This window comes from Corapipo altera, unplaced genomic scaffold (assembly GCF_003945725.1).
Source record: "Corapipo altera isolate COAL_440 unplaced genomic scaffold, ASM394572v1 2b, whole genome shotgun sequence".
Classification (NCBI taxonomy): Eukaryota; Metazoa; Chordata; class Aves; order Passeriformes; family Pipridae; genus Corapipo; species Corapipo altera.
Window position 1 is genome coordinate 18,401,116 of NW_020884874.1, and position 26,709 is coordinate 18,427,824.

General features: G+C 37.4%; 1 protein-coding gene across 2 annotated transcripts in view; it reads left to right on the top strand.

Annotated features, from left to right (window-relative positions):
- TMEM200A (transmembrane protein 200A) overlaps positions 1–26,491 on the top strand; it is a 52,575-nt gene extending 26,084 nt beyond the window's left edge. The window contains exons 1-2 of one of the 2 annotated variants that reach the window (XM_027634191.1): positions 2,434–2,476; positions 21,628–26,491. In XM_027634191.1, the coding sequence (XP_027489992.1) occupies positions 21,644–23,119 (1,476 nt within the window). In that variant the 5' untranslated portion in view covers positions 2,434–2,476; positions 21,628–21,643 and the 3' untranslated portion in view covers positions 23,120–26,491. Of the gene's footprint in view, positions 1–2,433; positions 2,477–21,627 lie in introns of those variants that run through there. The other variant, XM_027634190.1, reaches the window with a different exon arrangement.
- The last annotated feature ends 218 nt before the right edge of the window (positions 26,492–26,709 follow it).

Consider the following 26,709-nt stretch of genomic DNA (forward strand, 5'->3'; position numbering starts at 1 on the left):
ATGCTTCAGAATATCCACACAGTAGTATAAATCACAAGTGAAGGTCTATCCTTGTAGAAGTCAATGCAAATTTTGCGACTCATATCAAAATGAGGATTTCATGCAAGAGTATCAGAGTCATCTTGATTTTTGTGACTCAGCCACCATACCTGATTTATTATTTTTCAGTAATGTATCCGAATTCAAGATTCTGTTCCACATTTGTGGAATGGTAAAACACTTTGGCAATGATGTGAGAAGTCTCTGAATTCTGTTTAAAACAATTAAAAATTGAACTAAAATATCTACCTTTACTCTACACTGAGAAGACAGATCTGTAAGTTTGCGTTCTCAAAATTCAAGAGATCTCATCACTAGTGTCTTTTGACCACAGTGTAGTTATTTGTTATTCACGAGAGGAGCAGCTTAATATCCTTTATTGTAATTTTGTATTCCGTGCACATTTAAAATTTCCATAGAAGGCAATCGTAATTTTATATGCAGTTAAAAAAGTAGGACCAGGACTATAAATGTAGGTGACTTTTTTTTCTAATTTAGTTTAAATAAATTATGCTAAACATAATCCTAACAGATATTTCCAGAACAAATTTTACTTGCCTCACTAATGCAAAGTTTTTGTTGAGAATTGGGCACCAGTAAGAGCAGCATTTGCTTAGCCATAAATCTTTGAAAAATCTTGTATACACAGCAGGTAATTTCAGAGATAAAGAAAGAGAAAATGAGAGAGAAAAAATTGTATCCATTTCTCCGCCTTCTATTTGGAGATAATTAAGTTCAGGGGTTCTGAAGCAACATTGACTGTGTTACAGGATGTCCTCCACACCAGAAAATGAAATTAACCAGTCATTGCTGTATTAAGTGAAAATGAATTAGTTGCAGACAAAACACTGTACTTCCATTAGTCATGTCAAGATGCAAATGGAAAGATATATATCTTTGTATAAATGTTCAAAGATAAACAATATAATTAAATTCACTATGGAAGCAAACTAATTAAATTCACTGTTATGCAACAGATACTCTCTTACAAGAGTATGCCGTAGGTTCTTTATCTGCATTTTGTCTATGATGATAGGAGAATTTTTTTTTTCTTAATCTGAGATGCCTGGATTCAGGCAGTGATTCAGGAAGACATCTGCGTTTATGCTTAATACACACAGTCCACCTAAATCTCACTGGCTGTGAGTTTATCTTTGTTTTAACAATGTTCCCCTGAGGAGTATAGTGTGCAATCTGATCTCACAATTTTGTGACTGTCCATCAGGATGGTTCGAATAAGACCACTTTGGCCCAATGACTAGAACTGAAACAAAAGTTTTGCTTTACATATTTTCAAGGGATTTCATTAATTAGTGTCAAAGCAACCTTCACTGAGCATTTGTTTTAATTTCTGAAATGTCCTACTAACAGAAAACACTTAAAAATTACCTGCTAATTAAATTTATTTAATTTAGTTTTTTGCTGTTGAATTCCGAGAATGCAAAATAGGTGAGTGGTAGTAATGTACACAACCTGCTGTACAAGAGGGGAACTCCTGCACAGCTTGTAAAACAACAATCATGGTCATTGTGTTTGCCCCATAGAGCTTACAGTCTAACATGTACATCTTCAGCTACTCTTCAGTCATACAGTCATAGAATTGTTTAGATTGGAAAAGACCTGTAAGGTCATCCAACCACGAGTCCAGCTAGTAACCTAACACTGCCAAGTCCACCAGTAAACCATGTCCATAAGTGCCATATCTTCATGTCTTTTCCATACCTCCAGGGTTGGTGACTCAACCACCTCCCTGGATAGTCTGTTCCAATGCTTGACAACTTGCTTGGTGATGAAATTTTTCATAATATCCAATCTAAACCTCCCCTGGTGCAACCTGGGGCCTTTTCCTCTCATCCTGTCACTTGTTACCTAGGAGAAGAGACCCACCTTACTACAACCTCCTTTCAGGTAGTTGTAGAGAGCTCTGAGCCTCCTTTTCTCCAAGATTAAATCCCCAGCTCCCTCAGCTGCTTTACATAAGACTTATGCTTCAGGACTCCATTCATGCTGATTGATGGCAGCTGGAAGTAGAAGGCTATAAGAAACAGAATTTACTGCTGTAGGAGAATTTCATAACAACTGGATTAATCCCTAGATTTTAGATTGGCTTTAAGAACACATTTGAAGAGAGAATATTTTAAAAAAATAATCAAAGAAACATTTTCACTTAACTGGGGAAGCTTGGAGAAGAGGGAACTGAGGGGAGACCTCATTGCAGTCTCCAGTATCCTCACGAGGGGAAGCAGAGGGGCAATTACTGATCTCTTTACTCTTGTGACCAGTGACAGGACTCAAGGAAACAGCATGAAGCTGCGTTGGATATCAGGAAAAAGTGCTTCATCCAGGGGGTGGTCAAGCACTGGAACAGGCTCCCCAGGGAAGTGGTCACAGCACCAAGCCTGTCTGAGCTCAAGAAGTGTTTGGACAACACGCTCAGGTACATGGTGTGATTCTTGGGGTGGTCCTACGCAGGGCCAGGAGTTGGACTCAATGATCCTTGTGGGTCCCTTCCAACTCAGGATATTCTATGATTCTGTAATTCAGCATTTGTAGAATTTATTCTTTATGTTAAAATGCTCTGTGACATGGTGCAAAGCATGGGTTTCTTTTTAACTTTGTGTAGAGAAAGAACACAGTGTTTACTGAGCAGTTGAATATTAAATGTAAAATGTGAAGTGATTCCTATGCATAAGACTGTGTCTAGGGACCAGCTTCAATGTTTCAGCAAGGCGGACTATTTAGGGAAAAAAGTCTTATATAATTTACTTATTCTGTTAATATGTTTATTTTCTGTTTGTGTAAGCAAATCAGTTTTGAATGTGTGGTATATTCAGTAATGTAGCACTTGTGTAATCATTTGATGATCATTTGATTTTAAGTCCACAAATTGAATCTGCAGCTGACAGAGACAGCTTTTGAATAAACTATTGCTGCTGCCTATATGTCATAGCAATATTTTATAATAAATAATGTTTTCTATGCAGATTTATGATACATTATTCTTTTTTCATTTCCACTGTAATTTTCTACAGGAAAGCTTTTCAGAAGGTCACAAGTGGGCTGTGAACTACAAGGAAGCATGTTTTCAAAAAGCAAAATTGCAAGGCTTTATAATTAGAAAGATCCTTACAGAGAAAGGCTAGTAAATCTTTGATAGTAACTTTGCTAACAAAACAATTGCTAAAAAAAGCAATTTCTGAATTGATAGGCTTGTTTTTTATACACACAACACACATCCTATATTTGGTTGCTATATAAAGCCTACCATGATTTAAAGGAGGAACTACTGAATTTGGGCATTTAACATATTTTAAATCTGCTTTTTATGTACAAATCAAAACCCCAAGCAGACTGGACTGCTGAAATAAAGAGTGGAAAACGCAAAAAATTTGTCCCAAAATAATGACAGGATGATCCCTATGAACACATTAGGGAAGTGAACAATGTGACCTGCGGATTCTTGTCTGAAATGGTTTTCCTTCTTTTCCCATCAACAAAGACTGCTAGGCGGTAAAACCTTATAGATTCACAGACAACAAAGATGTGAATTCATCAGTTAAAAGCTTCTCTGAAAATACTAAACCCCAATTCTTTATAAGGTTGAAGTATGCGGAGAATAAAGCAGAAACAAGGAAGGAACAGCTGCCTAGGGAAACAGTTATAACTTAATTATGTGGTGATTAGTAGATAGGAATTTGAAGAGGGTGTTGTAGGGTCAGAAATAAAGAGCCATGGTGCAGTTAACAGATGGAATTTGGGAGGTTCTAATGCTCAAATGCTTAAAGATGAACCATTTTGTAATTGCAGGTTCAGACCCGAAGGGTAAAAGTGTCAAAAACTTCTAAGTAATTTGGGAGCTCAATTTCCGTTATGAATGAAGGTACGCAGGGAGCTTCTGAAAGAGGTTCTGAATCAGTTTTCAAAATTTTGCCCTGAGCTTTTTTATGCATTAATTGTTCCATAAAAAGGAAATGGATATTCAACCTTTAAAAGTGTTTTAAATTCTAGTGGTGATAATCTGATGATGTAATTTTTTATAGCTATATTCCTGGAACATTACTGTGTTGTGATATTGACTAAGAGTAGGTTCTAGTATGCTGGGATCTGGTTATGACTTTGCAGGTAAGAAACATGAGCCAGTACTTTTTAGCTCAGAACAGCACCTCCTTCTTACCCTTTGTATGAGTCAGTAGAGTAAACAAGTATTTGTCATTTTCCCATGACTAACATTGGTCCTTGGGAATTGGCACTTGGTGGATGTAATCTACTTATCCATGAAATTAAGGTTCTTAACAGCTGAACTGTAATACAACCACATGTTCAAAAGAAAAGGATAAGAATAAAGATGTAGAAGAATAAAGATGTGAATAATATATGCCTAATGCAGCCTATACAAATCTAAACCTATAAGTCCTTCCCCAAAACACAGGTTGAGTTCCTGTCTGCCCTTCCTTTGTCTTGTTCTTACTGCCCCTGTTCTTTTTAAAGCAATAGGTTTCTGTGATAACAGTTTTAATGAACTACACAAAGTTGATGTGGGGCATATGGTTAATCAGTGGTGAATCAGGGATGCAAATGGTATACAGCACTCATTGTGAAGGAATGGGAACAGATAAATGTAGCCTACATTTCAGAAGATCAGAACAGGATGGGATTAATCAGCATAGTGTGTATTAGGAGGAGGCCAGGGCAAGCCCAATTCAATTGAATTTCAGCATGTCTCAGCTCTCCAAGCCAGAGTGTCTGTAATTAAATTAAAAAATCAATGTTAATGCTCAGCTGGGTCACACAGCTCAAAACAGAAGATAATCAGGAAGTGCTGAAAAATTGAATGTTTCGTAGAAATATTCTGTGGGCTGTACTGCACTTCATCAATGTTCTTCAGTAATGCTTTTTCAGAACTAATACTACATGGTGGTGTAATGCAATTAGAACTGTTTGTCACTATGCTTATTCGTGAGTGTAACAACAACAGAATAGAACAAGGAAGAAGTAGGATGCTTAAACATGCATGAATTGCAGTATCATGCATGGATTGCAAGTTTCCAAGCTAGAAAAAAATGGCACATTGGTATCTCGTCTTTTGGCCACCTCTCAGAGCTTTCAGAACTTGAGGCTTTTAAAGTGACATGAATGTCCTAGCAGTTACAAAAGCAGTTTAGGTGACACCATGGAATTTCATGATCTATATCATACCTCAGATGGAAAGAAAATTAGAATCTTCTTACAGATGCTGATCCTCTGTGAGCAGGATCACACTGGATATTTATGGCACCAAGGGATGATGATGATGTCATTAACATCTGTTAATGATTAATGGCCAGTTGGAGCAAGTCCAGAGGAGAGACACAAAGATGATCAGAGGGCTGGAGCACCTCTCCTATGAAGACAGGCTGAGAGAGCTGGGGTTGTTCAATCGGGAGAAGAGAAAGTTCCAGGCAGACTTTACAGCACATTCCAGTACCTAAAGGGGGCCTACAAGAGAGCTGGACAGGGACTTTTTACAAGGTTATGTAGTGATAGGACAAGGCAAAATGGCTTTCAACTGACAGAGGGTAGGTTTAGATTGGATATAAGGAAGAAATTATTCACTGAGGGTGGTGAGGCACCCTCAGGTTGTTCAGAGAAGTCGTAGAAGTTGTAGATGCCCCTCCCTGGAAGTGTTCAAGGCTAGGTTGGATGGGGCTTTGAACAACCTGATCTGCTGGAATGTGTCCTTGTCCATGGCAGGGAGGTTGTAACTAGAAGATCTTTAAGGTCTCTTCCAACCCAAACCCTTCTATGATGATAACATGAACACTCTTTAATCACATTTCTGCAATTATTTCAGTATGAGTGAGAATATTTCACCAAGAAAGGTTCTGCATTCAAGGGAGTCTTCTTCGGTAAAACCTGTGAACTGGAGAATCAATAATTCCTTCCAGGCTAATTTGGGGATTATTTAGGAATCTGTCCTACTAGTTCCAAAGCAAGGGGCATTTTGGTTTAACACATCTAGGTTTGTCATCTTAAGGTTCTGCCCTGGCTCCATATAATGTGCACACACAAACTTCTTGTAAAATGGGTAATTTTTTTTCTTTCTCAGATGGAGATTTTTCATGTGAAAAATCTAAACACAGCTTCCAGCCAATCTGAAGTGCTGGAGGTGTTCATGGTTGCAATTTGCAGCAGGATCCTTCAAAGATCTTGAATAAAACATTGCAACATATAGAAATTTGCCACTAAGAACAACAACAAAAACACTAACATGATCTATCCTGTTTTTTGACAGTACAGAAATTATATTTCAAATTATGTAGTAGGCATTTTATTTTTAGATCTTTTCTCTTCTGAATTTAGCTTTCGAGGACTGCAGCAGAGGTAATGTGAGTGCCCTCTGTTCTGACCCATTCTTTCACCCACTCAGCAGCTCAGTTGTGAAAAATTGCCAAAGGCTTGTGTTGAACCTTTTCTCAAACTCGCAGCTATTTGAAAGGCAGAAGCATCAGAATTGGCTGGAATCCAGAATGCTCTTGGTTGGGATGTGCCTCACTTACAACCACACCCTGGAATGTCAAGGCAGCCTGAGAAGCCTCATGCATGTGTACCAGGGCAATGCAGGCACGTTTCCATTGGAGTCAGCTGGCATAAGTGTCTGAGGCTGAGTGGCTTAAGAACCACTCAGAGTACTGTGTACTTCTCTGTTCGGTGGTGGCTGTGCTAGTTGGCTATACTGAATGAGCATAGAGCAGTCTGTGAGTTCTGTGAGGACTGCAGCAAGCCTTCTTGTTTCTTGATGGTGTCTTAGAGATGCTCTAGGATAAAAAAACCTGAAGAGTAAATGGGAAGTCTAAATGAGAAGCCTAAATGAAGCACCTGTGATCATTTTGACCTCTGGGCGGGTGATGGTTGATCCTTTCTATAGCGGAAGAACAGTGTAATGTGAAAGGAAAAGGAGAATCTTGTTCTGTAAAATCTTGTCCTCCAGCTGAACCTGGAGGATGTGATCAGCTGCCAAATCTACCAGAAGCTGCAAGTGTATCTGACTAGTTAACTCCCACAGACCTTACATATTTCCTACAAATTAAACAGTTGTCATAACCAGATGCTTTTTTTACCTTCCCTTTTGATTTCATTCTCATGTCATGTTTTTTCATTGCTTGCATAGGTATCTTTGTCAGTTTGATTCTTCCTTGCTTCATAGTATGTTTGCATTTATTATCTTAATTTTTTTGGCATTTACATTGGTTAAATTACATTCTGTCTCTGACATTCCAAGCTGTTTGCGCAGTTATGTGATCTGGTTCATCTTTCTGCATGCTCCTCTACCTCTTTATTCACTTTGGGTGGTCCTCAATGTTTGCAGCTCTATTGGCCAGTATTTCAAATGTCAAGCTCAGTTCATGTTGTACAGAGCTCTCCTTTTGATATTTGCTCTGCTAATTCTAGGGCACAGTTTTAGTAAAAAATAACAGTTATCCTTTTACTTTGTCAGATATCTGGCTTAATGTGGTGTTGCTGCACTTTTTTAATTGCTGTGAACAAGTAATAATTACTTTATTCGCATTTTAGTCCCATAATGAACTTCAACTCATGTACAAATATATATATATATACACCCACTAATCCAGCTATCTAACCTGTTTACTTTACCCATGGTTTTCTAGGAAGTATCTTTTCTGCAGAATCAAAGCCCTTGAGGCTTTCACAAGAAAGTGAAAGAGATTAGTACCTACCTTCAGAATTGACACGTTATGACAGTATCTCACACAACTGGAAACTGGTTACACTTCAGACGTGCTCTGGTTGGCACTAACTTCACTAACCTGGATAGTCCCAACTGTTTCATGGTTTCTGTTGTATTTTAAGGTTGCCACTTACTCCATACTTACATTGACATTGCTGCCATATTTCCTCTAGGAGGAACAAGCATCTAAACAGAACTGTGAGAAAAGATGAATCGTAAATAAGCATTTAAAAGTGTTCTATATATTTTCTATGAATTTTAGTGAATGCCTTCAAATATGTGTGGATAATTTTAGTTTTGTTTTTGCTTGTTGGTTTAACTGTCTAAATAAATCTATTTGAAGTAATTTGGTAACACATTGCTAGCCTTCTACTGAAAAATTAATTAACTGGTGACATTGTTTTTCACTCTTTCCCCTACACTCTGAACTGAAAACTATGGTGAACTGCTGACAGCTTCTTGCTGCTCAACATTTTTAATTTAATCTCCCTCTCCCCATTTCTTCGTCCTGCTTTTCTTACACAGAACTGATAGTTTTGCAGTAATTTCTTAAAAAAAAAAAAAAAGTAACCCATACTGTATCTGTTGTCACTTTGTAGTCTGATGAGTTTTACTGACTCTTACTTTCTTTTCTCCTCAGCAATGCGTTCAGAAATTGGGCTAAAGGTTTAGACATACCAAACTGACTGATACCTACAAATGCTCTGTGATTAGCTGAGAAGACTCTAAAGCCATAAATGTAATTTTTACACTAACTGGAAAAACTTGACTATATATTTTTTGTCTTCTTGACTTTGAACTTCTTGTTGAAATGATCTCTTAGTTGTTTATGCTGTCTATATTTGCGTGACAGATCAACAGTTTTTAATAAGGTGCCAAATAATTGTGGTTATGGATTAATTTTAGTTTAATTGTGCCTAATTTAGAAGTGCTTGATTCTGAACATTATGCTGGCTTTTTGTAAGTCAGGAGGATATTCATTAAAATAAACTGATATTTATCTCTTTAATTAACAATTACTATATCCAAGCTAAAGCAAAGTAAGTAAAATATTAATATCGTAAGGTGATATAGCAATAATGAAAGTGAGGACCTCGAGGGGCAAAAAAAATTACTGCAAGTCATTTGTGAATAAATTGCAACTTATAATACATGCTAATAATAGTTTACATCTCCCCTAAAATTAAAATGTTACCTAGTATCAGTCTGTGTTGACATCTGTCATGATCACACGAGTCAACTGAAGTCATGTTTTAAAATACATGGGCAATTGCGGGGTAGTTCAAATCTGTTAAAACACAGATGTATAGACTTTACGAATGAGGGCACTGAACATTCACAACCCACTAGATAAGCTAGCATGCTATCAGCAGTGCATTCATTAATAGCTCTTTAACTGGGGCACTATTTATCATTCCTCATGTACTAGGAATATTCTAATTTTTCTAAGGTCTGGTAGCCGACTGTTCCACAAGGTTTCTTAGGAACCCAGTCTAATTGGAAAAACTGAATGGAGATGGTTTTCTGCAAAATAGCAGGACAGGCATGTGCTGATTCCTGGATGCAAAGTGAAATAAGATCAACTCTGCTGTATTTCAGGGGACTTTATAATATGGACGAGCTATTTATACTTGAAATGTAAGGCAACAGTATGGGATGTAAGTGTCTGAGTTGAGGGAGGCAGACCTTTTAAGGGTCACAAGTTTTGTGCTGTATGTGAAGTCCCCTATGTGAACAACACCTGGACATTTTGTAAGCAAGTAGAGGCAAGGAGGTAGCACTTATTCTGCTCTATTTAACTTCACGTACTACAAAGGAATTGTTTGGCTATAACCCCCAATGCTGTACACAGATGGTTCATGGTAAAAAAAAAAAAAGGATTTACTATGCGAGTCATGTAGCTTAAGATACAATTCCATAAATGTGGCCCACAGTATTTCAGCATGTCTTTCTCTTAGCATCTCACTACCCATAGGTTACTTGGCTCCAAGCCGATTCTTCATATTTGTAGTATCCTTAGTTTTGGTGTTACAGCACAAAGAAAGTGGTTATTATAATGCAAGTGAGTAGATTAAAAGTACGTAAGAAATTGTTTGTGAGGGATAATTTACATAACAGTAATGATATTAAGCCTTCATATTGACATTTCTATTGTTTTATACATGTGAAATATTAATTTATGTCTTGAAACTGCTGCTCTTCTGTGTACTTTGTAAAAAGCCAAGTAGTAGTGTGGATGCTTACAGGTTCTACTGATGCCCCCATGTGGATGTCTGGATAGATCATTCTAGTCTGCTGAAGACGTAACTGAGGTTTACTGTTAATTTAATAATAATTTATTTCTGTGTCATCCATTAGTGGGCAAAAAAGTGTGACTGTGGGATACCAGAAGTATTTTTGAACTATGCTTTCCATTCTCTAAGAAATAGTGCTTGACTATCCCTTTTTTGTATCAAACATTTGAAACTATTGTTGACATATTGGAAATAGCATCACACTAACCAGTGTACTTATTTTTGTGGGATTCTTGAGACCTAAGAATGTTTTCATTCCATTAATATCCTAATAGCTGTGATGTAACAGTGGTCTAATTAGTTTACTAACATAGAATAACCTAAACATCATACACTGGTTTTTCTCCCCTTGTGGATGAATATAATGATATTGTAACTGATAGTCCAGCTGTACCCCTGAATCACCAAAAATTAGTATTAAGATGCTGCAATTGTCTTTAAATGTGACAGATTGGGTACTGTGACCTTACTAATTACAGCAACAGAGACCTTAGGAGGGAGTGATTTGTCTTGCGTCTTGGCTGGGTAGGTTAACTTGTACAAGGCCTTTAGTTTAAAAGACATCCTAATACTGACCCATGTTTTCACTGTTCCTTAGATCGTAGTCATCAAAGGAGATTTTGAAATGTAATTACAGATCTGATGAGCATAATGATAGCATAGGGCCCCAGCTGTTCTTCTTGGCCATACAAACACCTTGTGGCTGAGGAGCTCAGGGAACTCAAATTCTAGTTCTTCTTCAAAAGACTCCTTGTATGGACTTTACTAAAGACATGGGAAAAAGTCTCCTGCTGGTAGAGAGGCCTGGCACACAAGACACCTCAATTCCCAGACAAATGCCTTGGCCACTAAATTAAAACTATGCTGCCAGGCTTGATGAACAGGTATCAGGGTTGTCTGTGACTTTAACATTTACTTTTTGGTCCCAGGTCCTTAAGTTCTGCTAAGCTGGGCACTTAACATTATTTTTGTACATCTGTCATGCACTGAGATTTTCAAATACAAGTACACAATGTAGATACCTAAGTACTATTTGGAGTTAGACTCTTGCGTTATTTGTGTTTGAAAAAATTGGTCCTAGGTCTCTTGACAGCAGAGCATGCTAATTCCTGCTGCTTTGAGTTTGCACATTTTATAGAACAAGAAGTATTTTTTAGGTCAGGAGGAAAGTGCTGCTCAGACTTCTTAGTTGTGGAGCAAGTAGATTTGATTTCATATCTAAGATGTGTATTACTTAAACCTTCTTTGAAATACGTACTTCATTTTTTTCCTGATACTATTTGATTTTACAGTAACTGGACTTACATACACGGGGAAATTACAGTTGTCAGAACCTGCTAATTAACTTGATCAACTGAGCATGTAGATATGGACATTTGTTTGGTCTCATGACAGCTGGTCACTGCCTATATTAAGTATATGTCCATGCTGGAGATTTTGCCTCTGATCAAATCAAGTAACATATTGCTAGTTCAGCTAGATGATGTGAGCGTAAATGGTAGCCAGATCACTCCAGCATTGCTTGTGCTTATACCTCAACACCAAGTGTCTCTCACTGTTTTGTTCAAAATTTCAGGTGTAAAGAACCAGCAATCCTAGTGCTTGAAAATTAAGATATTTCCTTACATTTTCGTTCTTGTTTCATGTTTGGTTTTTATTAGGAAACAGTTTATCTGGCACACTGGGCCCTGGAGTGTTTAGTCATGCCTTTCCTTTGCAGGAAATGACAGATAACATGTCTTTTACTCTGCTTTTACACATTCAGTCTTTCAGAAGCATCTAGAGACCTTTATAAAATTTGTTTCATGACTTGTGGTTGATAACTGGTCAATACTCTGATCTGCATTGTGTGAGCTTGCTTCAGAATTCACATTAGTTCTGTGAATTTTGGATTTCAGTTCTAGGTTGCTGGGCTATAGTATTATCTCAAAGTGTTCAGTTTCTTACTTTTAAAAGAAGCTCCTTTTTATTCTTAGTAAAGTCTAAAAAATAAAAAACAAAAAAAAGCAAGCTAGAATAAATGCATAAAGATCCACATGCTTCTTTTACACATTTTAAATTAGATTGTGGTCATAAAGTGATTATTTTCAATAAAATGCTTTACTTTCTGTTTATACTGAAAGCAGACAGATTGCATGGCATAGAAGGTTTTAAATAGTCTAGCTATTTCACCTGTAGATGTATATAACCCAGGCTCTTTTCTATTTACAGAATATGAACACTAATAATGCAGATGGACAAATGTATCTAAAATAATTATGAATCTTTGGCTAAACAGCCAGTATCTGCTTTCATTTGTAGTACTGATTTTCACTAGAAAATGGGTTTACACAAACTAAAGTGCTAAAATAGCTTAGAAACAGATTTTGTCACTTCAGTTTTAAAGGACAGTTATCGCCTTTCTCAGTTTAGGCTAAAAAAACCCTAGCTGTTTTTTAGTAGAAAAGCTCAGACAAATGGAAGAATGCAAGCAAATAAAACCAGCAGTGAAGCCTCATGTATAGCTTTTATTTTCCTGTGTGCATATTGTTTGGTTTTTTTTCTTCTAGGAAGAAAATTAAAACACTTTATTAATCAATCACCTTTTAAACAACTTTTATTCAAATCTTATAAAGCTACTTCCCATTTTTTGTTTCCCCTTTCTTTTTTTAGCTCCCTCTTTCTTTTTGTTGTAGTTCTGTAATATATTTTGGAAAAAGACATGACATATCTGTGGATAAGAAGTGAAAATTTCTGTGCATAAGTAAAGAAGTTACTGGTGCACGCTTCTGAAAACAAGTTACATCTCTAAATTTACTAATTAATACATACATTGGATACAGAGGTGATGTAGGCATTCCGCAAATAAGTACATCCAGTGCCTGAGATCTTTTGTTTCTTTAGAACATCATCTAGGACTTTAACTAAGATGGTCCAGCTAGAGAGAGCTGGGAATTCAGGACATCAGGTGTTTTGTGACCTGAGAATATGTTTGGTTCACTGTATAGTGATAGGGAAGCTGTTCCAGGCATACAAGACCTGGCACCAACCTCATTTTGCATGAGTTTTATGTTTGTAAAATCCGTGAACTTCTGTAGACTCGCATCTGATTTATTGCAGTGTGCCAGTAGACATTGAAGATGGAACATATTTAGAAGTGAGTTCAACTGGGTCAAGCAAAAGCTGGCAGACCAAATCTAGGCCAAGTCATAGAGCAGTATCTTGAAAACAAAATATAGAAACTCAGGTTCCTTCTCTCTCTCTTTGATGTCTGCTCTGTGCTTTTGTGAGTAGCTAACGAGCTCTGTGTAATGCTGCCAATATTGAATGTTGCTGATTTTGCACAGAATTACAATATATGACCCACTGAAAGGATCAGGCTGAAGGAGAAATAATAGCAAAGAGGATAAAGCAGCTCAGGTATTCATCTTCATGCAGTATTGCTGGGTGTTCACCTTACATTTGACCTTGGCATAATAGTTGGAATAATTAATGTATATGGCAGATACTGTAAATGATGAAGACATTCAAAAGGGGTTTTTTTCTCTGTGATTTAAAGTACACAGTCACAGCATTCCCTGAATCTGGGTAGCAGGTATCCTCGCTTCCGTTACAATTATATTCATCATTATTTCTAAGGTTGGAAGTTTTAGTTCATATTTTCTAGTTATTGGTTGATTATTGCAAGTTAGTTTAGAGCTAAAGAAAAGCGCAGGTGATTTCAAAAAATAACTTTCACGTTAATAAAATGTGAAGAAAGGACGTTTGCAGACTGAAGCTTTTATTTTTCACTTATGAGTGCAAATATTTTACTATTTAGCATGGTACTATGGTAAATCAAATACAGACTGTTTGTTGTAGCTGCATGGTCTACCAACATCTAGGGAACCTCAGCTTTTAATGTCTACATTTTAATGTCTGCCACTCAGACACCCTGGTGCTCTTGCGTTGCCTGACCTGTGTGCTGCTTGTCTTTCCCTTTTTATGCTATGAAACTGCTTGCACAATTTGCCCTGCTTCCACAATCTGACTGGCAACCAAGAGGTTAAAAGGACGTGATTAGTCCCTAATCTTATCTCTTTAGAGCCTATAAGGGACACCTTAAAGGGAATTTGAACCCAAATGGATTGGTTTCACTGGGTAATTTCAAAGGTTTAATATTTTAAATAGTTGTGCAATTTCCCATCCATGGCTTTTGCTTGCATGACTTTGAAATCCCAGCCAAAATTATGAAGATTTTTAGTACCATATTCCATATGCTTTCTTCTTGCCTAATGTCAGTTAAAGTGCACTCAAAATACTTCATAATCATGAATACAAAAGTTGACTTTTGCTTGCTTGATTGCTTTGTTTTTTAATTTGTTTAACCAGGTCATGTTCTGATGAATGGATATGTAGAGAGAGGCATTGCAAGGTAGTCCCATTGGTGTGCTAGGCACTTGGAGCAGGCTGCTTGTTAAACTGCTAAATAAAAACGTAAATCGAGATGATTTTTTCCGTTTCTTGTGAAACTGCCCTCTGTTTGGCTGTTGCTGCATTCTGTCTATCAGAATGGTTAATCCCTTTGGGCCTATAAAGTTGCAAATTTTTGCCTTTGGAATAGAACAGATTGTGCCAGATGACAACCTCTATGCACAGATAACATTTTGATATGTATATACTGTACATCAGAAGAAAGTATAGATGTGTTAAATACAACTTAATATTGATTTGTTTACTCAGTTATGTCATCAGTTCTCATTATTTTATCATTTGCATTCTTAATTATGGGAAATATTTTGTGAGTAAACAGTCTTTTGCACACCTTCTCTATTTCTAGGACTCTAGGGTTATCAAGGGGAAAGGAAACTTTCCCCAATGTTAAAATGTGTCCTCTTGTTAAAATTTGAAATTGAGTCACTTGAATGATAATGGGTCAAGTACTGATGGGAAATAAATTTCCTAATAAGCTGAAATAGTAAGATAGGAAAAGCTACAGTAATATAAATGAGGTTCTGTCACACTTACTTCTACTGCTTCTTACTGCCATAACATTTAGTTCTTTACTGAAACGCAAGAGCTGAACTTTTCAGAAAGTTTTACGTAGAGTTAAACTACAGGGAAATAGCATGTACAGTTTAGATAACTTCATATAATTTTCAGTAATTTTTCAAAGAATAAATGAGAAAAAAAAAAAAGAAATATTTATGCAAACAAGAGTATCCTGCAAAGATTTTAAGTGGTAAGGGACACAGAAATGTATCTGGAATAAAACATAATATTAAAGAAATACTATTCTGGTATTCTTTAGTTTGCTTCCCATCTTTGCTGTGAAGAATTTAAATTAAGTGTAAGATCTCAATAGAATTTAAATCATTATGTGTGTATTCAAAAGACTAAGTTGTAGGTAGAAGTAATAACTTATATAGTACCAAATAGTTGAAAAAAATTAGATAAGCTTTCAGACACCTAAAATAGAAATCACAAGCTTTAAAACTTACTACAAATTGCGAGTTGATAATAATTTCTGAGAGATTAATTAAATTTTTAATAGATCATCTCTGAAAAAAAAGTTCCTCAACAGCAGTACAGTTAAGGAGATGATAGTCGTTAGGAAGGGAAGAGGGGTATCAAGGTGGTGGTCTCTTAGGTGAAAGAGAAAAAGAAATAGTTTGTAGTTTGTAGAACCAGAAGTTAATTTGAGACACTAAAACATGCTATGGAATTCTTCTGTTGAGTCTGTGTTCTTGTACACACATCTTTCAGATTTTCCTAAGCTGCCTAGCATTAGAGCTATTGTCCAAATAGCAGCTTTTGCCTCAGTTGCTGTTAAAACAGAAATATGCAGTCTGTAATAGGTTCTTGCAGTCGACACATCTCTTCTATCTGGGTTTATCAATCAGTGAATCAACTGGGCTCAAATCCCTTGAAATCTTATCACATCAATTTTGTCATTTGCTTAGCTTCAAAAGGATAACTGGGTATTACTTCTGTAGACAATTTCTAGCTTCAGAAGGACTCTGAGTCGCTCCTTTTATCTGCCATACCCCCCCCCACCGTGGATGTGTTGAGACTGTTCAAGTTGCTCTGTGCTCTGCAGCTACTTTAGCAAGTCCTCAGGTCAGCTGCTTCCTGCCTTCCTTCCTTTCTCTAGGCTGACAGATATGTCTGTATGTCAATCATATATCTGTCAAGTCAGATATGAGTGATGGTGATGGCATAAATACACCATATTTCTGTCTGGTCATCAGCAGTACCTTGATGTACTGGTAAAAGAGAAGGACTACAGTTTGTCTATGATAATTTACCTGGGCCTTACCTTTGTCTCACAGAGTGAATCTACCATTTCTTTGCTGATTTGTTTGACCTTCTGACTTGGTTAGGTAAATACCTCATACTTTGCTTAGCAAAGTCTAGTGGTTACTCACAAAAAAATTGTTTGTGAAAGGTATTTTTACCCTCTTTCTTAAATTTCCTTTATAATACCCTATCTTTGAGCATCTGAGCAACCTTTTCACATATGGAAAGGTGATAAAAGAGAAACCCTTCCAGCCTCTCTGGCAGCCTTGGCCTGGATAGCCAGTGTAATGTAAGGAAAAAGCAGATGTCATTCTGTTACCCATTTTTTAATCATGTCTGCAAATTTCCTGCATGAATTTATTCCTCTGGCTCTGGTATTCTTTCTTAGATGGGCTGCAGGCCCTCTCATGGCTCCTTACCTACACATACTTTTACAAATGTTACTGTATTGGGTTTGTGTGGCAAGGTTTTGGTAGTGGGAGGGTTACAGGGGTGGTTTCTGTGAGAAGCTTCTGGATGCTTCTCCTGTGTCTCCAAGATGGACCCACCGAAGGCCAAGGCCAAGCCCATCAGCAGCTGTTGTAGTGCCTCTGACATAACAGATTTGAGAAGGGAAAAAACAGTCCTCAGTGACCCCAAGATCACTGAGGAAGGAGGAGTAGGAGGTGCTCCAGGCACTGGAGGAGAGATTCCCCTGCATCCTGTGAAGAAGACTATGGTGAGGCAGGCTGTCCTCTCTGCAGCCCATGGAGGTCCATGGGAGAGCAAATATCCACCTGCAGCCCCTGGAGGACCCCATACTGAAGGAGGCAATGACTCTCTGGGAAGACTGTGATGGAGCAGGCTCCTGGCAGGACCTGTGAACCCATGGAAGGAGGAGGCCACACTGGAGCAGCTTTGCTGATAAGACTTGTGACCTCATGGTGGTCACTGCTGGAGCAGTCTGTACCTTAAAGACAGTACCCTGTGGGAGGATCCCCATGCTGGAGCAGGGAAAGAGTGTGAGGAGTCCTCCTCCTGAGGAGGAAGCAGCGGCAGAGAAGATGTGGGTTGAAGTGACCGCAACCTCCATTCCCCATCCTCCTGCACTGCTGCGGGGAGGAGGTAAAGAATTCAGGAATGAAGCTGAGCCCACGTAGAAGGGAGGAGTGGGGGGGGAGGTGCTTTTAAGATCTTGTTTTCATTTTGATTATCCTACACAGATTTAATTGGTAATAATTTAAACTAATTTCCTCAAGTTGAGTCAGTTTTCCTCGTGATGGCCATGGATGAGTGATCTCTCCCTGTCCTGATCTCTACCCACAGGTCTTTTGTTATTTTCCCCCCCCCCATCCAGCTCAGGAGGGCAGTGACAGAGCAGTTCTGATGGGCACCTGGCATTCTCCACCACAGTTATCCAGGTGTTTCCCTTTGTTTCCATTTCTCTGTCCTTGCTGTGTGGCTCACTACTAGTAGTATCTGCTGAGGGGTCTGTCCTTTCTTCATGCTAAGGGGCCACATAACAACCTATCTGCTGCTGGATTTTTTTTAAGGCATCTCCAGATCCAGAGGACTGAGCTTAGCCTATCTCCTGGATGAGAGGTACATCTTGCTAGTGGTCATTAAAGAGGTTACAGCTGAAGTGTCAAGAGCCATTCTCTGTGCAAACAATGCCAAGAGAGGGAGAACAAGCAGGAGCTGCTTCACAGGATCTCCGCCAAGATGGGCTTTCTTTGAATGATCTTTGAATGCTGGCAGGGCTGGTGTCAGAGCCGTTCTATAACAACAGCACAAAGCAAAGTGAAGCTAAATGTAGAGGTAAATATGGGCTGCTACTTTTTTCAAGACTAAAGCCCTAAGCTGTCCAGGCCTTTGGACCTGATGTTCTTGCTGAAGATGAAACAAATGGAGCAGTCACAAGGTTAGAGAATTGTTCAAAGTTTATTCTTCAAAAGGACCTTGGCAGCTGTGATGCTTTTGTATCAGTGAGACAGTTATATTTTATAAAATGAATTACAGGCCTGTCCCTTTTTTTTTTTGGGAAATGCATTCCATTTTACCATTATTTGCTTACTTGCAGAGCCAGCATGTATCATTCACAGTGTCACTAAAGAGATGCTGTCTGAGCTCTTAGCATAATCTTTATTTATCTCTGAGTAAAAGTCTTCTAAGTCTTTGCTTGTTTAGAAGTTTGAATTCAGACTTCAGGGTAAAACTAAAAGTAATCACTGTGCTAAGTTAAATAAGAGAAGTAGCATTTAATGAGCAGCACTTATTATGGCTGTTATGTGACAAAACTAACAGGTTTGCAGAATAAATCAAATGTATCTACAATGCCTTTTTATAATAAATATGATACTTTCTAAAAATGGTTTCTGTCTTAATAGGCACTTCATTGTAATTGGCTTCTGTAAAGCTGTCAGCATGAAGTGAAATCATCTCACACAACCCCGTGGCTTATTTCAAATTATAATTTACAAACCTGGTTATGATTTTTATCATGAAAGGAAATTTAGTAATATTGATGTGAACTCAGGAAATAGGAAAGATACTCTTTCTATGTATAATATATGTTTCTGTATTGTTGCAGCTGGACTTTTTCCTCCCCTGTACCCAATTTCTGGTGTAGGTAAAATTAACAGAGGAACAGCATGTTCTCCTGAAATCAAAGAATCATAGAATGGTTTGGAAGACAGACATGTGCCATGAGAGATCTTGTTTTCTCTCCTACTTTCAGACATCTCAATTTCTGTCTTTCAAGTTATTGGAGACCAAGTAATAATGTAATTGAGTTGTGGTTTTCCAGTTTTTGCAAAATTTGCAAATGAGGACTTTCCACAGAAAGACACCCCAAGATGTAATTTTTAAGTATGTTTTTACTGGCTCTACTTTTCAGAGTTAGGGGGGAGTTCTTGCTAGAGGTATGTTTAAAATATTTAGCAAGAAGATGTGAGCTTATTCTGTTCATTGTTTGGTGCAATTCAGGTAGTTGTGATAAGCACAGTATAGTACACAAAATAACAAATCCTGCCAACAGGCATAGTGAGAACTTAGCACTAAACTGCTCTACCAGTGCAGTTCCTTGGTAGCCCTGAAAATGAGCAGATGGGTTCATGCGTGCCTGTAAAATACCACATGAATATGGAAACTCCTTGTCCCACACAAAGGTCTGGGAACTGGAAAAGATTAATGGAACAGACTAGATTATAGCTGTATGATTATTGATTTCAGTAAAGATATGCCATAATTAATTAATTTCACAGAGAAAGCTAATTACATTTAATTGAGTTGTGACAAAATACAAAAGCTTTTATAATGGCTAAGTCCTATTTATTTCTGTCCAGACATTCAAAACATTGTTTTACACAATAATGATCTTTTGTTTTGGCAGAATCCCATAAACATGTAAGGAAATAAGAAAGTTTTAAAGACTATCAGTGTTGAATAACTTTCTTTGGGGGATTTTAAAATTGTTATCTTAAAAAAAAAGCATGAAGCATTCATGACATTAATGAAGCATTTTAATGAAGCATTCAAGACATTAATTTTCACTGAACTATGCAATTTTCCCAGGCAGCATTAAAAAGGGAAATTAATTGCAAAGGCTAAGAATTCCCAGGGAGTTTGTGAACATGAAACCTGACACTACAAGTGAAATTTCTGAGGTTTTTGGAATAAGGTTATGAATTTCTCTTTCAGAAATTCAGAAAATGCTGTATACATAGCATCCTAGGCCTTTTTCAAATCCTTACTTTTTAAAGACCTTTCTTACAGAGAAAGAGGAAGTGCTCTGTCCTTTAATAATGATGATGCTAGGAGTGAGTTCAGGTTGTCTGTCTGTCATCTGAATTGCTGTTTAGCAGATAATAACACTAGGGGTTTTTTTGCTGGATTAGTCCTTTCAGTTGGCCTCCTATCTCAAATTCCCTATTAATTTCATAATCAATTTCATATTTGGTGGGTTTGACTGATTGCTGTTTGTAGATGTGCTTATGTGACACCTGCTTGTGAGAGCGTCCAAGTAAGGAATCTGTCTTTCTCATACCATGAGAGACCTAATTGTTTTTTTTTTTTAATGGGTGCACTGCTAACATTTAAAACAAAAGAAAAAGTTTGAGATGTGATGAAAATCACTGTCTGTAAATTGCAAGCAGTCACCAGTTTGCTTTACCTCCACCTTTCAGTGTCTCATGTTATTCACCCAGTCTCACTTTAGTTTTGCTTCTTAAACCATCCCTGGCTTTGACACAGCCTTTTCCTCTGCAAAGGCTGTCAGCCTTCCTTTATCTCTGAGCAAAATAACACTACCAAAGAGGACATAATTTTTTAATACCTGGATTATAGTATCTTAATTTTACTCTACAACATTATCTCTCATTACTTCTAATATTAAATAATTAAGCTCAGAAACTATTTTTAAGTTCAAGATGCCTTGTAAAATAAAATACAATTGTCTTGAACTGTGTTGTTTTATTTGTTACTCTTGCTCATAAAAAATTACCAAACATGACTTTCTCTTTTAAATCCTTGCTTGTTAATCTTTCTTATGTGATAGACAAGCAGGTGTGAAAGTAAATCTTGAATGAAATAAAATTTCCTCATAAAAAAAAAGAAAATTTGAATTAATTTGAAATTTATGAAGATTTCTTGTCTGATAAACTAAACTGAGGTTCTTGATTTGTAGTCCAAGAGGAACAACAAGAGAAATAAAAAGATTTAGATATGAGAGGATCAGCTTTATTAGTAAAGGCAAAAATGATTCTGTAGTTGAGATTCAGGCAATCTGAATAGACTTATTAAAAGCTTATTTAAATGCTGGAATAAATATGTATGAATATATGCCAAAATCTATCAGGAAAGCTCTCTTAAAAGGGATATGTAGAATGAACTGTATTCACAGTCACTGTGCATCAGTAGTTTTAAAAGGAACTAGCTAAAATGTTAAAATTATCAACAAGGTCATAATCTGTTATTGACTTCGCTGCAGACCAGTGCAGAGATAAATTATCTGTTAAGACTTATGAATATTTTCATCTTTAGTCCTGATATATCACCACTAAGAGCACTAGATTTATGTTACTGTCTGTATCACTGGTGGAAGCTTTGTTACCTGTGTGAAAAAAGTCTTCTGGAATTTTTTTTTAAGATGCCATGTGAATCTCAAAACTGCTACTATGTCACAACTAGATTAAGCTATAGTAGTAGCTTTTTAAAAGTCAGGAATATTTTAATTATCAGGGAATATTTGCATATTAACAAAATGCTATTTATATTTACCGAGACAACCTTTGTTTGCCTCACTATTTCTGCTTTTTTTTCTTTTTTTTCCAGGGCACAATATAGAAGTATGATAGCAACCGGAGGAGTCATAACAGGACTGGCTGCCTTAAAAAGGCAAGACTCTGCCAGATCTCAGCAACATGTAAATCTTGCCACAGCACCAGCTTCTGAGGAGAAAAAACCAGTTAGACGCCGGCCCAGGACAGATGTAGTAATTGTCAGAGGCAAAATCCGTCTTTATTCTCCATCGGGTTTCTTTCTTGTTTTGGGAGTGCTTATTGCATTCTTTGGAATTGCAATGGCCATCCTTGGATACTGGCCCCAAAAAGAACAGCTTTTAGGATCTGAAGATAATCTATCTGTAAATGAAACCCAGATCCTGAGAAGCCAAGGAAGCATTTTACTTCGCTTCTTTGAACAGCACGTGCACTCAGATAAGATGAAAATGCTGGGCCCTTTTACTATGGGCATTGGAATCTTCATTTTTATTTGTGCAAATGCCATTCTGCATGAAAACCGTGACAAAGAAACAAAAATAATACACATGAGAGACATATACTCCACTGTAATAGACATCCACACCCTGAGGATCAGGGAACAAAAGCAGCTGAGTGGTGCCTTCACTGGCTTGTTGGGGGAAGGAGAACTCAGGCACAGTGGGAGCTCATGTGCATCACATCTGGCTGCGAACACGGTTGCGCCTTTCTCTGGCTTCAAGAGTAGTCTTAGAATGGATAGTTCTGCTGAAGAAGATGAGATTATCCTAAATGAAGAAAGAACCACTAGTAGCCTCCTGCCACCTCTGCTGACTGAACAATCTGGTTCAGTCTTTGGACTTTACCCTCACTCCAGCAAGGCTTCAGATGACAAAAGCACTAATTCTATAAAGTGTGAAACAAAATCCATTGTATCATCTTCTATTAGTGCTTTCACACTGCCAGTAATTAAACTGAATAACTGTGTTATTGATGAACCCAGTATAGACAACATAACTGAGGACTCGGAGATCACTAGGGGTCAGTCTAGAAATCTGTCAATGGATTCTCTGGCCATTCCACTAACTGATACCAATGAATCCTACAGACCGGCTGTTCCCATGCTGCCACGACACAATTCGTTTGTGGACACTCCATCTGATCAGTTCAAATCTTCTATGACTCTTGGACCAAGCACAGGAAAGCTTTTATCTCCTGGTGCTGCCAGGAAACAGTTCGGTTCCAACACATCTTTGCATCTTTTATCTTCACATTCTAAGTCCTTGGACTTGGACAGGGGTCCATCTATGCTCACCGTCCAAGCTGAACAAAGGAAACACCCCAGCTGGCCCAGACTGGATCGAAGCAACAGTAAAGGATATATGAAGCTAGAAAACAAAGAGGATCCAATGGATAGGTTACTTGTGCCACAAGCAGCAGTCAAGAAAGACTTTACAAATAAGGAAAAGCTTCTTATGATATCAAGATCTCATAATAATTTGAGTTTTGAACATGATGAGTTTTTGAGTAACAACCTGAAGCGAGGAACTTCTGAAACAAGATTTTAATATTGAAACAAGATTTTAAACAATTTAGATGATGTCATACAGTATTTTTTAAAAAAGCATTTTGACAAGTGTTTCATTTTCAGTGAGACTGTACCAGCCTGTTTTTAACCAAATGCTTAATAGCCCATTAAAACTGGCTTGTGTGAACAGAAATCTGCACCTTCGTAATACCGGGTTTCTTGTTGTAGTAACATACAGCTGCAATACTGTACATTATCATTGCTCAGACAGTTTTGTTGCCACTGATTCCAATTATTCCCAAATCATTATTTCTTTTGTTCTATATAAGCATGTTACTTTTTATCACTTTGACTCCAGGAGACTGCATTAGGAAAAAAAGCTCAATTTACTTGCAAGTTGTCTTTCTTTAAAGACTGCAAGAGTCTGAAAACAGAGCTCGTGGTCTAGAATGGGAAGTGACCAGGAGCACATACTGGAATTGTCAAATCCAAGCCTTTATTCCTGGGTGTTGTCTTTCATATGCAGTACGTCTTGAACTGCAGTCTTGCCATTGTCATTATGAGAAACTTGTTTACATATTGGGGTAGGTGGATAGAAAAGAGTGGGTATAATTAAAACAATTTTTTGTGAATTCATTGTAGTTGATCGAGCTGAATACCGGTGTTGTGAATTGTTAACTATGCTTCGTACAATAATCTTACTACATCCATTGTAACTTAATCACGTAATTCTGGAAAAGCATATATAAAGTAAGAAATCTGAAAATTCAGTTCTCTACACCACTTTGATTGGCAGCAGTTTTAAAATCAGGATAGAAAGACTCAATTAAAATCATAGGAACATGATGAATGCTGACTGGATTTTAGAAACGATGTATAATAAGATGATATTGGGGCATGCATCTGAAGACAATAATGGAAAATTAATATATTGCCTCTTATTACTATAGCGAGAAGCTAAATAACTAGATCTCGATGTTCAAAATACTGATACAAAGCATACAATTTGTGTACTAATATTGTAAAAAAGCCTCTTGCCTAAAATTTTGATTTATATATTTCACATAAATATTGGTGTAATGGTTCACTGAAGGCTTAGCTGTGGCAATTTGCATTACAAGATTTTCCAAAAGGAAGTGACATTTACAACAATGTTTTTCTCAGCAAAGCAGGCTTCAGAGTTGACAGTTGTAGGCTATTGCTAAAGAGAAGGAGAATTTGAATGTGCAATATCAGAAGGTTTTCATGTATTTCATTAGGGTATTTAGGCCATGGCCCTGCCTTGACACCGTGCTAGAGAATGTCACTTCAAGCTGCTAGGCTTACCTAACAGGATGTTGGTCTTACTTGGTTGAATTTGATATATTCACTTAACCTAAATACTCAGGAATTATTTTTAATGGCTTTTCCCAAAAAGAATAAAGCTTTTTAAAAGTGTCTTTGTTCCTCAATTACTTTGGCTATGAAAGATCAAAGATAAAAATGCCCTCTCCCTTTTTTAAATATTCCACTCCATATTTCAACTGTGCAATGTTTATATATCAGGAGCATTACTTGCTCAGTGAGTTGAGGCGTAGTGTTAACTGTTAGAACCTCAAGCCTATATATTGTAACAGAGTTGGCTAAATATTTTGCTATGAAGCTTTTAATAACTTTCTGGTTTGTGTTCTTAAGACATTTGCTATTTTTTGCAATAAAATGTCTATCTACACATATCTGTTTTAAGACCTATTTGTTCCTCTGTGATCTCAAATCTTACATATCAAAGTATAATTAGGTATCATAGCATTGTATATACCATTGTGCTTAATTTTTTAGCCTGCCACTTCTTATTTTGTCATGACTAATTTCAGGAACATGCCTACATGTGTAAAGGCTGAATGGTTTTTTTACCCATGTAATGTGAAATATATTCAAAGTAGTTTTGATACAGGGAATTTTTGTATGAAAAGAACATACTATTCTTTTTAGTTTGGCAGTAAGTATTCTCATAAAAATAGAAAACACTATAAAAGAAATTAATGATGCAAGCATTTTATTTCCTTAATAGCTACAGTAAAAGATAGCTTAAAATACTGTTTTTCACATACTATCATATGTGAGAATGATGGTCCCTTTGTAAGTATAGCAGGGCATGAGCTTTTAACATAGATAACAGGTAGTGAAAAATGTACCAAATTAAAGATTTAAAATTAAAAAAAATTACCAAGGTAAAGCTACCAACTTAAGGAGTCAAAATAGCACCATGCAAAGTAACTCTGTGGTTGACAGACCAACTAAAAAAAAATATTCCCCAGTTACCCTAAAAGGTAGGCTTTCATTCAGATAATCACAGGACTGTTGAGGTTGAAAAGGACCTCTGCAGGTCATCTTGTCCAACCCCCCTGCTTAAGCAGGGCCCCAGGACCATGTCGAGATGGTTTCTGCGTAACCCCAAAGAGGGAGACCCCATAACCTCCCTGGGCAACCTGTGCCAGTTCTGGGTCACCCTCACAATGAGAGAGATTATCTGATGTTCAGAGGGACCCTTCCGTGTTTCAGTTTGTGCCCATTGCCCCTTGGCCTGTCATTGGGCAACAAACTCTTTCCAGAGCCTGGCTCCTTCTTTTTTGCAGCTCCTTTAGATATTTAAACACATTGATAAGATCCTTCTGAGAACTCTCAAGGCTAAACAGTTTAGCTCGCTCAGCCATTCCCCATAGGAGAGGTACTTCAGTCCCTTCATACCTGGGGAGAGTCAGGAATCTTACAGTGGCCAAAATGTGAGCCATGTGCAGTTGGCAGGTAAGGAACTGATGAAGACAAGAGCATGTCTTAAACTTAAATTGTATCTTTAGGGTATAAATATCTTATTCAATCAGTTGCAGATTCACTTCACAGGCTTTTTTTCTTATTATTTCATTTCCATTATTGATGCTCTGTGCAGCCCCACAATGAGTTTTTCATGTACACTCCAGGGTGAAAAAGAAGCCAAAGTCAGGAAGTTTAGGACTAGTTTTGTCATCAGAGGAAATAATTGTGTAGCTACACTACGAACCTTTTCATGGAATAAACTAAACCTTACATCTGTCCAGAGGAAATTTGTCCTTTGTTTATAATAACTCTAGAAAGAAAGAACTGCTTGCACAATGAGTTTGTTTCTTCCTCTACCTGAGACTATTAAAAAAATATATTTTCTACTTTTTAGGTAATCATCTTAATCACTGGCTATGGATCAGACTGATGTTTAGGTCTGTCCCACCCTCCTGGGCAAAGCTCATTTATTAGGCAAGTTTCATCAGGAAATAAAGAGCAGGACTCTGCTAGATAGACTGATAGAGCATAAATGCTGCATTACATTGTCTCTCACAGGACTGACTCTGTATTTTACGTGAAACTGTAAAAGGTTGCTGAATAAAATCCTTGAAACAGGGGTTGGATTCTTGCCAGGTTGATACTTTAACTACTCCCCGGTGAGCCCAATTTATTCTCCCTGAGAGGCAATGAACCAAACCCTTTCTTGCAGAGCAGTGCCAAATTCAGCAGGAGGGACTGGCAAATGCTCCAGCTGTTCAACTGCACATGGCTTAATGGATGGGAAGGCATTAGCTTTCTCAGCAACAAAAGGACCTCGGTACAGTGTTACCCACC